General features: G+C 42.7%; 1 protein-coding gene across 1 annotated transcript in view; it reads left to right on the top strand.

The window, feature by feature from the left end:
• The first annotated feature begins 1162 nt into the window (after nucleotides 1–1162).
• The window catches only part of LOC132830975 (calcium-binding and coiled-coil domain-containing protein 2-like), a 57173-nt gene continuing 45162 nt past the window's right edge, over nucleotides 1163–13173 (top strand). The window contains exons 1-3 of the mRNA XM_060848942.1: nucleotides 1163–1209; nucleotides 1327–1373; nucleotides 4733–4922. Coding sequence (XP_060704925.1) covers nucleotides 4743–4922 — 180 coding nt within the window. The 5' untranslated portion in view covers nucleotides 1163–1209; nucleotides 1327–1373; nucleotides 4733–4742. The remainder of the gene's footprint in view (nucleotides 1210–1326; nucleotides 1374–4732; nucleotides 4923–13173) is intronic.

The following is a 13173-nucleotide window of genomic DNA, read 5'->3' as shown; positions in this document are numbered from 1 at the left end:
AGACTACATTTTAGAGCACTGCGCTCAGTTTTATCTCCATATTTACGCATGTACTTGCATAGGGAAGTAATACAGCGAATGTTCATTTCGAGTTATGGAGTCATAGAGATGTACAGCATGGAAACAGATCCTTCGGCCCAACTCATCCATGTCGACCAGATATCCTAAGTTAATCTCGTCCCATTTGATCTAAATCCTCTAAACCTTTCCTTTTCATATATCCATCCAAGTGCCTTTTAAATGTTGTAATTGTACCAGTCTCCACCACTTCCTCTGGCTGCTCATTCATACATACACCAGCCCGTGTGAAAAAGTTGCCCCTTAGATCCCTTTTAAATCTAACCTCTCTCACCTTAAACCTTTGCCCTCTAGTTTTGAACTCTGCTATGCTGGGGAAAAGACCCAGCACTGTATTCATGCCTCTCATGATTTCATAAACTCCTCACCCCACAGCCTCTGACACTCCAGGGAAAAAAGCCCCAGCCTTTCAGCCTCTCCCTAAATCTCAAACCCTCCAAACCTGGCAAACAAACGGGATTGTTTCTCCAGCTGGGAAACCTAGAACATAAGGATGCAACCTCAGAATAAGAGGTCAATCATTTAGCAGTGTAACGGGAAGAAGTGTTTTTTTTTAAACTCAGAGTTGTGAAGCTTTGAAATTCTCTATCATAAAAGAATGTTGTGGATGCTCCATTGCTAAAAATATGTGAGATTGAGCTTGATAGTGAATCAAGGCATTGTGGGGAACTGCTGTTTTGATTTTTCACGTTCCAAAATTCTTTTTAGTTTAAAGAACAGCTCACAACTTTTTTATTGGAGATTCTTGTTTTTTAAAAGTTTCAACTGATTTTGTATAAAATCGTTTAGGAAAGGGTTAGAGTTAACCATTTAGAGTTAGGCTTCTCATTTGCATTCAGTTTCGGTGCAAACTCAAATCCCCTGAGGATTCTTTTCTGACTCAGACCGAGAGAACAAGAAAAGGAAACAACAAAGCGGAGACTCTCGGGAGTTGTAGTCCACCGGCTCCGAGTGTGCGCAGTGGCAAGGGGGTCATGGTGGTGGGAAAAACTACAGCCTCCAGCGTGCACCTGGGAGGCAGCGGCTGTCACTTCGCCCTAGCTGCTTGTTTGTGACGGAATCGGCGTCTCATAAAATACAACATTTTCAGGTTTTTTTTTCAGGAAAAAAACCTGGGCTGGCGGCAGAAAAGTTTGTGTGTTTTTTTTAAAGTAAAAAATGGTTCCCCCTCCCTTTTCAAATTTTAGTTAAACTTTGTGATGTGTAAGTGCGTAGTTCCTTGTTAAAGATTCTCCCTTTTGCTTTCAGTTTTTAAACCTGGTGTCAGTCAGCTCTGTTTCGAAGTCTTTACTTCGGTAAGTTTTGCTTCAGACAGATTTTATTCTCGGTATTATATGGTTACTGACGATAACTTCCCATGATGTTGGGAAGCAGGTTAATATAAGTTTGAGGTCTGTTCGAGCCCAGATACAATTCTGGTTTTATTTAAAACGGAAGACTGGCTTGTGATGAGCTCCAGATTACTACTAAAGACTGATCGACTTGAAAATATGTTATTTTTATTTAATTCTCATCATTTGAAAGCGTTGTCAGTTAATTGGTATACAGTTCCATGGCTTAGTGGTCTTTTCTGGTTTCCTGGCCAATTGCCTTGCTCAGTGCTTATGGTGGAAAGGATCTGTGTATACAAGAGTATATCACGAATCAATCAGGGCACTTAGTGAGGCAGGGAACATTGTATCAATATTAGAGTTATAGAGTCATATTGCATGGAACAGGCCCTTCGGCCCACATTATCCATGCCAACCAGTTTTCCTGAACCAAACTAGTCCCATTTACCTGTATTTGGCCTATATCTCTCTAAATCTTTCCTATCTATTGGTTGCTATATCTCACTAGAGTGGTTACTGGGATCAAAAAACAGAAATTGCCAGAAATGTTACTCAACCTGAAATGTGAACTTTTAATTTCTGTCCACCAGACCTGCTGCATTTCCAGCATTTTCTATTTTAGTTTCTGATTTACAGTATCTGGTTTTTACTTTGTTACTGGGATGTTAGAATTGGACTGTGGGGTGAGATTGAGTGGATTGATCTGATTTCCAGGAGTTTAGAGAATGAGCAGTGATATTATTGAATCAGTATTCTAAAGAACTTGACTATACTGCAGGATGCTTCCGTGACTAAGAATCGAGATTGTGGGTTTGATGCTGCAGAAGAAGGTGTTGACCATTTAGGACTGTGATGGAGAAAAATGCCTTTTATTCACAGGATTGCAAATCTTTTGAACTCTGAAGGCTAGAGAGCTGTGGATGCTTTTTTTTTATTTTCCACTCATGGATGTGTACATCGCTGGCTGTTGCCTTTGATATTGGTGGTGGGTATGTTTAACACAAAGCGTCACAGAGCTTTGAGTACTAAGGGATATAGGGTTAGATTTTAGGGTGGAATGAGGCAGGAGAATAATCCCTGATCGAGTTGAATGGTGAAGTAGACTGGAAGGGCCAACTGGATGAATTTATTGTGATGAAATCCTATCCATTGTTTGGAGATGCCGGTATTGGACTGGGTTGTACAAAGTTAAAAATCACACGACACTAGGTTATGGTTCAACAGGTTTAATTGGAAGTACTAGCTTTCGGAGCCCCACCTGATGAAGGAGCAGCACTCCGAAAGCTAGTGCTTCCAATTAAACCTGTTGGACTATAACCTGGTGTTGTGTGATTTTTAACTTTCCCATCCGTTGTGTGTCAGTATTAAACTATTTTATCCTGCTTCGTTATTTTATTAGATTAGGCTGTCCTGTGCCTCAACTCTACTTACCTGCCTTGGTTCCAATCTCTTTGATACTTTACCCAACAAATTCCTGTCATTCTTGAACCTGAAAATTTTAATTGATCACTGGTTTTCTGGGTGAATAAGTTCCTGGTTACCATGATCCTTTGTGACAGCAGAGTGTTCAACATATATTCGTCTTACCCTACCTTCTCCTCATCTAGGTGTACTTCCAGGCAAGGATCACCGGTGATCTGGAATTAGATTTTGGGCTTCCTTTCCTTTCACTTCTGTGCAAACTGAATTTCTTTATCCCCAACTGTTTTGTGTTTCTGTATGTAATTCATTGCCACCTCTGCTTTGAATGTTAATACACTCTGGTTCCCAGTCTGACAATGTATTGACATTAAAACCATCATCCTTGTTTTAAGCCCCTCCATGCCCTCTCCCTGTCTCTGTAAACTTCTCCCAATAACCTCTATAATTCTTTCATTTGTCCACTACTGCGCTGCTGCAATTCCTGAGTTTATATTGCACTGCCAATGGAAAGGTCCCTTCATTGCTTATTGTCTAAGCTTTAGAATTCTCTCCTTTTGAGATGGTCCTTACATCATACTTCTTTGATTAACTGCCATTTTTTTTTCTATAGCTTGATGTTAAATTTTCTTTAACAGCTTCGCCTGAAGCATCTTGGAATGTTTTACTATACCAGTGATGCTATAAAAATGCAAGTTATTGTTGAATCAAAAATTTCTACATAAATTTGGAGATGCTTATTAGTATAATACACTATAATTAATACACATGTTAGGAATACTCTTATGAACTTTGTTCAGAAACCATTAACCAGTACTGCTGTGTGCAGTATCATTTTTATACCAGAATAAGAAAATTTCTGTTGAATTAATGGATTTGTGTTTTTCTCTAGAACTAACTTTGATTCCATGCCAAACCCTCAATCAGGTTGCTGTAATCCCTCAAACTGTTTTTTTTCAATTGTGGATCACAGTAGTTCACAATTAGCCTCAAGCCTGTGGAAAAACAGAGTAGAAACCCCAAGGCCCAGGTGGTAGGCATTGACTGGTTTCAAGTGTATGATGTCAGAAGGTTCTTGAGATGCAGTGTAGTGTCCCAGGTTCAAGTACCACCTGAACAAGTTGATTAGAAAATATCTGTGTTATGTCAGATTATTGTATGCAACCCGTTGAAGAATTTTCCTCAACGTATTGTTCAAAGTTTGTGAGAAGATTTGTAGCTCGGGTGCTCGTTGTTGCGGTTCTGTTAGCCGAGCTGGGAATTTGTGTTGCAGACATTTCGTCCCCTTTCTAGGTGACATCCTCATGCTTGGGAGCTTCCTGTGAAGCGCTTCTGTGTTGTTTCCTCCGGCATTTATAGTGGTTTGTCTCTGCCGCTTCTGGTTGTCGGTTCCAGCTGTCCGCTGCAGTGGCTGGTATATTGGGTCCAGGTCAATGTGGTTGTTGATAGAATCTGTGGATGAGTGCCATGCCTCTAGGAATTCCCTGGCTGTTCTCTGTTCGGCATGTCTTATAATAGTAGTGTTGTTCTACTATTATAGGGCAAGCCAAACAGAGAACAGCCAGGGAATTCCCAGAGGCATGGCACTCATCCACAGATTCTATCAACAACCATATCGACCTGGACCCAATATACCAGCCACTGCAGCGGACAGCTGGAACCGACAACCGGAAGTGGCAGAGACAAACCACTATAAATGCCGGAGGAAACATCACAGGAGGCTCCCAAGCACTGAGGATGTCACCTAGACAGGGGATGAAATGTCTGCAACTTAAATTCCCAGCTCAACAAACAGAACCGCTTCAACTTAGTGTATTGTGTCCATCTCTTTACTACAGAAACTTGCCACAGCTCTGACACAATCGACACATACTGTGATCGACACATTGTCTGTATTCTTTCAGGCTGGCTACCATGAATGAAAATCAAGAAAATCAACAGACCGACATTTCATCACTGTATTCCAGCACCTTTGCCCAGGTTATCTTTGTCAATGTAGAAAAGGTGTACATGACAGATGTTCCTGTGAAATGCAACTACACACTGACACCCAGGATCATTGCCCATAAGAAAGACTGGATTGGAATTTTCAAGGTAAGTCTAATATCTTATTAGAGCTGGATTCTGACAGTGCAAACCTTCGTGCTATCTTAGAGTGGCAGTCAGGTTTTGGAGTTAAGTCCACTTGAACCCATAACCATCTGATTCCAAGGTGAGAGTACTACCACTGAGTGCAAGAAGTAGTTGTGAATTATGAGGGGCATGGATAGGATAAATAGACAAAGTCTTTTCCCTGGGATCGGGGAGTCCAGAACTAAAGGGGATAGGTTTAGGGAGAGAGGAGAAAGATATAAAAGAGACCTAAGGGGCAACTTTTTCACACAGGGTGGTACGTGTATGGAATGAGCTGCCAGAGGATGTGGTGGAGGCTGGTACAATTGCAACATGTAAGAGACATTTGGATGGGTATATGAATGGGAAGAGTTTGGAGGGATATGGGCTGGGTGCTGGCAGGTGGGACTAGATTGGATTGGGATATCTGGTCGGCATGGACGGGTTGGACCTAAGGGTCTGAGTCCATGCTGTACATCTCTATGACTCTGTAATTGTTTATTTATCTACCCCACACTCCTTAGATGTTCCAATCATTACCAGTAATTCAGTGTGTTTTTATAGAATGGAAAGAGACTCTTTGGGCCACAATGTCTGGAAGAAAGTCACATTCCTGATGAAGACCTTACACTCAAAATGTCGATTCTCCTGCTCCTTGGATGCTGCCTGACCAGCTATGCTTTTCCAGCACAACACTTTTTGACTCCCACTATATGTGTGCCAGTCATCAAGCATCTATCTACATATCACATTTTGCAGCACCTGGCCCTTAGCCTTGTATGCTGTGATGATTCCAGTGCTCATCAAATAGTTTTTAAATGTATGAGGGGACCCGCCTCTACCACCCTTTTCAGGCTGTGAGTTCCAGATACCAACAATCCTCTGGCAGAAAGATTCTTTCACCATTGGACCAAAGGGTCTGTTTCCATGCTGTACACCTCTGTAACTCTCTCTGACTCTAAATCCCTTCTAAGCATCCTGCTCCTTACCTTAAAATTGTGCTCCCTGTACTAAGAGAAAATGTTGTTCCTTAATTACCCTGTCTATGCTCTCAGAAGCTTATACATCACAGTCAGATGCACCCTCATTCTCTCTGCTCTAAGGAAAATAACCCCATCCTATCTAGTCCCTCTTCATAACTGAATTGCTCCAGTCCAGGGAATGTTCTGGTGAATGCCTTCCACACACTCTGCAGTTCAGTCACATTCTTCCTATAGTATGTTGATCAGAACTGCACACTACTCCAGCTGTAACCTAACTAATGCCATAAACAGGTACACCATAACTTCCTAACTTTTATATTCACTAATATAAAATTCACTAAAATATCTTCACTAATAAAGGCAAGTGTCCCAACTGCCAAATTGACCACCTTATCTACCTATTTTGCTGCCTTTAAGGATCTATGGACATTCTCACGAAGAAATTCTCTCTGATCTTCTGTACATCATTCAGTCCTGCCATTCATTGTCGACTCCCTTGCCTGTTTAGTCCTACCAAAATACAGCACCTCTTAATTTTCAGTATTGAATTCTATTTGTCACTGTTCAGCCCATCTGACCAGTCTGTCTATATTGTCCTACAGTCTGAGGCTTTCCTCCCTGCTATTTACCACATTACCAATGTTCATATATGGCAGGAGACATAGAACATAGAACATTACAGCACAGTACAGGCCTTTCGGCCCTCGATGTTGCGCCGCCCTATCATACTAATCTGAAGCCCATCCCACCTACACTATTCCATGTACGTCCATATGCCTGTCCAATGACGACTTAAATACACTTAAACTTGGCGAGTCTACTACCGTTACATACCCTTACTACTCTCTGAGTAAAGAAACTACCTCTGACATCTGTCTTATACCTATCTCCCCTCACTTTAAAGTTGTGTCCCCTCGTGTTTGCAGTTCCCGTACTCAAACAAATTGACCATATCTGCTGCATTCGCTCCTATATCATTAGCACCAAAACTTATGGCAGACCATTGGACACAGGCATCAGTGACAAAAACATTCTTTGACCTTTTAACTCCAATTTTTTCCACTAAGCCAGTTTTGGATCCAATTTGACAAATTGCCCTGAATTCATGGCCTTTTCCTTTCTTAACCAATGTGCCGTTTGAGACCTTATCAGAGCCTAACTGAAGTTCAAGTATACTACATCAACTGCGCTGTTAGAGATGATCTTCCCTTTACAAAGCATTGCTGACTATCCTTAATAAATTCAGAATTTTTTCCAATAGTTTTCTACTACGGATGTTAGACTCCCTGTCCAGTAGCTTCTTAGGACCATGTTAGCTGCACTCCAACCCTCTGACACCCCTCCTGTGGTCAGAGGGGGATTTGAAATTAATTTCAGACCATAAACAATCTCTGTCCTTGCCTCCCACAGCAGCTTTGCATGCATTTCATCTTGGCCTGGGAATTTATCTACTTTCAAGGCTGCTAAAACTGTTAATATCTCCTCCCTGTCAATTCTAATTTGCTTAACTGTATCACAGTTCTTCCTCCTTATTTCTAGACCTACATAATCCTTCTGTATAGAGAATACAGATGCAAAGTACTCATTTAAAACCTCAGCTATGTTTTCTGTCTCCACACACAGATTGTCACTGAGGTTCCTATACGCCCTACTCTTTCCCTGCTTATTCTCTTGCCCCTAATATACTTTAGAATGCTTTTGGATTTTCCTTAATGTTATCCACCAGTTTTCTTCATGTTCCTTCCTCACTCTTCTACTTTTATTTAAGCAAGCTTGTGCATTTTAGATTAGATTAGATTACTTACAGTGTGGAAACAGGCCCTTCAGCCCAACAAGTCCACATCGATCCTCCGAAGCGCAACCCACCCAGACTCATTCCCCTTCATTTACCCCTTCACCTAACACTATGGGCAATTTAGAATAGCCAATTCACCTAACCTGCACATTTTTGGACTGTGGGAGGAAACCGGAGCACCTGGAGGAAACCCATGTTCTTCTATGGCATCTATTAGAGTCCTAGAGATGCACAGCATGGAAACAGACCTGTCCATGCTGACCAGATATCCCAACCCAGTCTAGTCTCACCTGCCAGCACCCAGCCCATATCCCTCCAAACCCTTCCTATTCATATACCCATCCAAATGCCTTTTAAATGTTGCAATTGTACTAGCCTCCACCACGTCCTCTGGCAGCTCATTCCACACACGTACCACCCTCTAAGTGAAAAGGTTGCCCCTTAGGTCTTTTTTAGATCTTTCCCGTCTCACCCTAAACCTATGCCCTCTAGTTCTGGAATCCCTGACCCCAGGGAAAAGACTTTGTCTATTTATCCTATCCATGCCCCTCATAATTTTGTAAACCTCTATAAGGTCACCCCTCAGCCTCCTGCACTCCAGGGAAAACAGCCCCAGCTTGTTCAGCCTCTCCCTACAATGTAGCTCAGATCCTCCAACCCTGGCAACATCCTTGTAAATCTTTTCTGAACCTTTCAAGTTTCACAACATCTTTCCAACAGGAAGGAGACTAGAATTGCACGCAATGTTCCAACAGTGGCCTAACCAATGTCCTGTACAGTCGCAACATGACCTCCCAACTCCTGTACTCAATACTTCGACCAATAAAAGAAAGCATACCAAACGCCTTCTTCACTATCCTATCTACCTGCGACTCCACTTTCAAGGAGCTATGAACCTGTATTCCAAGGTCTCTTTGTTCAGCAACACACCCTAGGACCTCACCATTAAGTGTATAAGTCGTGCTAAGATTTGCTTTCCCAAAATGCAGCACCTCGCATTTATCTGAATTAAACTCCATCTGCCACCTCTCAGCCCATTGGCCCACCTGGCCCAGATCTGTTGTAATCTGAGGTAACCCTCTTCACTGTCCACTGCACCTCCAATTTTGGTGTCATCTGCAAACTTACTAACTGTACCTCTTATGCTCGCATCCAAATCATTTATGTAAATGACAAAAAGTAGAGGGCCCAGCACCGATCCTTGTGGCACTCCACTGGTCATAGGCCTCCAGTCTGAAAAAGAAACCTCCACCACCACCCACTGTCTTCTACCTTTGAACGAGTTCTGTATCCAAATGGCTAGTTCTCCCTATATTCCATGAGATCTAACCTTGCTAACCAATCTCCTATGGGGAACCTTGTTGAACGCCTTACTGAAGTCCATATAGATCACATCTACTGCTCTGCCCTCATCAGTCTTCTTTGTTACTTCAAAAAACTCAATCAAGTTTGTGAGACATGATTTCCCACGCACAAAGCCATGTTGACTATCTCGAATCAGTCCTTGCCTTTCCAAATACGTGTACATCCTGTCCCTCAGGATTCCCTCCAACAACTTGCCCACCACCAAGGTCAGGGTCACCGGTCTATAGTTCCCTGGCTTGACTTTACCACCCTTCTTAAACAGTGGCACCACGTTTACCAACCTCCAGTCATCTGGCACCGCACCTGTGACTATCGATGATACAAATATCTCAGCAAGAGGCCCAGCAATCACTTCTCTAGCTTCCCACAGAGTTCTCGAATACACCTGATCAGGTCCTGGGGATTTATCAACTTTTAACCATTTCAAGACATCCGGCACTTCCTCCTCTGTAATCTGGACATTTTGCAAGATATCACCATCTATTTTCCTACTGTCTATATCTTCCATTTTCTCTTCCACAGTAAATACTGATGCAAAATATTCATTTAATATCTCCCCCATTTTCTGTGGCTCCACACAAAGGCCGCCTTGCTGATCTTTGAGTGGTCCTATTCTCTCCCTAGTTACCCTTTTGTCCTTAATATATTTGCAAAATCCCTTTGGATTCTCCTTAATTCTATTTGCCAAGGCTATCTCATGTCCCCGTTTTGACCTCCTGATTTCCCTCTTAAGTGTACTCCTACTTTCTTTATACTCTTCTAAAGATTCACTCGATCTGTCCTATCTATACCTTGACATACGCTTCCTTCTTTTTCTTAACCAAACCCTCAATTTCTTTAGTCATCCAGCCTTCCCTATACTTACCAACCTTTCCTTTCACCCTGAGAGGAATATACATTCTCTGGATTCTTGTTATCTCATTTCTGAAGGCGTCCCATTTTCCAGCCATCCCTTTACCTGCGAAAATCTGCCTCCAATCAGCTTTCGAAAGTTCTTGCCCAACACAGTCAAAATTGGCCTTTCTCCAATTTAAAACTTCAACTTTTAGATCTGGTCTATCCTTTTCCATCACTATTTTAAAATGAATAGAATTATGGTCACTGGCTCCAAAGTGCTCACCTATTGACACCTCAGTCACCTGCCCTGCCTTATTTTCCAAGAGTAGGTCAAGTTTTGCACCTTCTCTAGTAGGTACATCCACATACTAAGTCAAAAAATTGTCTTGTACACACTTATCTGCTTTACTTGCAAGATTCCTTGCCTTAAAATAAATGGCATCCAACCTTGCCATGCCCCCTTGTTCCTTAGCCTGACTATGTTTTCACTGCCCTTCTAGAGTAACAGAATCTGATTTGAGTTACCTCTAGATTCTCATTGAGTTAATGACTGCTTTACAACAATTAAAGCATTTCTAATTGTCTTGATTTATTTTGATGTATAGGCACTGTCTGATTCCCAGCATTTCACAAGAGTAGCCAGTGTTCATGGAAAAACGCAGCAGGTCAGGCAGCATCCAAGAAACAAGAGAATCGACGTTTCGGGCATAAGCCCTTCTTCAGATCCTGAAGAAGGGCTTATGCCCGAAACGTCGATTCTCCTGCTACTTGGATGCTGCCTAACCTGCTCCGCTTTTCCAGCAACACATTTTTCAACTCTGATCTCCAGCATCTGCAGTCCTCACTTTCTCCTAGCCAGTGTTCATGTTTGCTTGAGGTTCAGGATATGTTAACAGGCTCTGTTACCTATGGGGTCTTGATGACTATCCTCTGTCCTGTAAATCGTGCACTTCCCAAGAGGAGTCATTGTCCAAATGATTGAAGATGCAAATCCAGCTATTTCTTTCACCTCAGTTGAACAATCCCTGCTAGGGAGTTTTCGTTCATCAGCTTAACCTGATACTGAACTTTGCAACGAGTCAGTTGATTCTGAATTTTCAGTGCTGTCATTGGGGGACAAATGGCCCAAACCGTCTAATATGGGTCAGAATCTCCAATTCTAGTGCAGAACAGGCAAAATAGGTGGCATGGTGGCTCAGTGGTTAGCGCTGCTCCCTCACAGTGCCAGAGACCCGGGGTCAATTCCAGCCTCTGGCAACTGTCTTTGTGGAGTTTGTCTGCATGGGTTTCTTCCAGGTACTCCGGTTTCCTCCCACAGTCGAAAGATGTGCACGTTAAGTGAATTGGCCATGCTAAAAATTGCCCAGTGATGTGTAGGTTAGGTACGTTAGTGAGAGGGTAAATATAGAGTAATGGGGAATGGGTTTGGGTGGGATATTCTTCAGGGGGTCACTGTGGACCTGTTGAACTGAGGGGCCTGTTACCCCACTCTGAGCTTTTCATAATTACTTGTCTCCAGTTTTCTGGCTGGTATCAAGTAAAGGATCCCTCGAAACACACACCACACACGTAGAAACCATGCTCTCAGTGCCCAGTACTGACTGCCAGTGCCACTGCATAAATACCCAAAGTCTCCTTGAGACACAATGGATAGAAGTTAAAAGTGTCAACTAAATGGTGAAAAGATAGGCGGGCAGGTGCATGGATGAGAGAGTGGGCGGCACGGTGGCACAGTGGTTAGCACTGCTGCCTCACAGCGCCAGAGACCGGGTTCAATTCCCGACTCAGGCGACTGACTGTGTGGAGTTTGCACGTTCTCCCCGTGTCTGCGTGGGTTTCCTCCGGGTGCTCCGGTTTCCTCCCACAGTCCAAAGATGTGCAGGTCAGGTGAATTGGCCATGCTAAATTGCCCGTAGTGTTAGGTAAGGGGTAAATGTAGGGGTATGGGTGGGTTTCGCTTCGGCGGGTCGGTGTGGACTTGTTGGGCCGAAGGGCCTGTTTCCACACTGTAAGTCTAGTCTAGTCTAATCTAATCTAATATGTCGGTAACGTGAATTGGGTTGGATTGAGGAGGTAGCTATGGGACTGTTGGTATTGTTGAGTTGTATAAGGGAGTGTTGGGGTAAGGTCAGATGGTGAGGGGGTGTTACCCAAGCATTAGAATGGTTTATTATTGTCTAATGGGCAACTATCCAAGCAAATCAACTTGAGCCCTCAGAATTCTCTAACTCTATAATTCACAACTGGAGATGTTTTTGAAGGGTTTTGAAAGCAGAGTAATTGCCCATTGAAAGTTTAAACTTCTTGGGCAGTTTCCATGTGGCTATTGGGACCTTTGAGAGCTGTATCTTTGTGGGTTATATCCTATTTCCAACTGCACAGAAACCAGAAGATCCTGCTGATGATTTAGGTGTCACATACCCCAGATAAGCTTAGTCTATTGAACACCGTAATCAGGTTTACATAAGAAATAGAAGCAGGAGTAGGCCATCAGGCCCCTCGTGCCTACTCCACCACTCTTCAATAAGATAATGGCTGATCTTTTCGTGGACTCAGCTCCACTTACCCAGCTGCTCGCCATAAGCTTTAATTCCATAATTTTCAAAAATCTATCTTTGCCTTAGAAACATTCAGTGAGATAGCCTCAACTGTTTCTCTGGGCAGGGAAGTCTATAGATTCACAACCCTTTGGGTGAAGAAGTTCCTCCTCAACGCAGTCCTAAATCTGCTCTCTGCTCTCCTTTAGTTTGAGGCTATGCCCCTTAGTTCTAGTTTCACCCTCCCTGCTTCTAGCTTATCTATTCCCTTCATAATTTTACATGTTTCTATAAGATCCCCCCCATTCTTCTTAATTTTAATGAATACAAGGATAAGAATATTATTCCAACAGTTGAATCTTTTGACCCACAATCTCAACGATTGTCGGCAATAATGAAAAGCTGTCTGAATTCCCACTGCTCGTAGCAAATCTTGAACCTCAAAGTTAATTTGTTAAGAAACACTATATTGAGCAAGAAGGCTAATTTTATATTTTAAAGAAAGGTGGGTTGGGGGAATTTTGAATGAAATAATGATACCGCCCGCCCCCCCCCCCCCCCCCCCCCCCCCCCCCCCGGCTTATTACACTTCCCAGACTTCAGATTTTTTTCCACTTCAAATGTTTTCACAAGGTAAAAGCAAATTTCTGCAGGATCAGGAAATTTGGGGTGAAATCAGAAAATGCTGGAGAAATTCAACAATCTGGCAGTATTTA

The sequence above is a fragment of the Hemiscyllium ocellatum genome, chromosome 32 (genome assembly GCF_020745735.1).
Source record: "Hemiscyllium ocellatum isolate sHemOce1 chromosome 32, sHemOce1.pat.X.cur, whole genome shotgun sequence".
Lineage (NCBI taxonomy): Eukaryota > Metazoa > Chordata > Chondrichthyes > Orectolobiformes > Hemiscylliidae > Hemiscyllium > Hemiscyllium ocellatum.
This window is presented reverse-complemented; position numbering and strand designations above follow the sequence as displayed.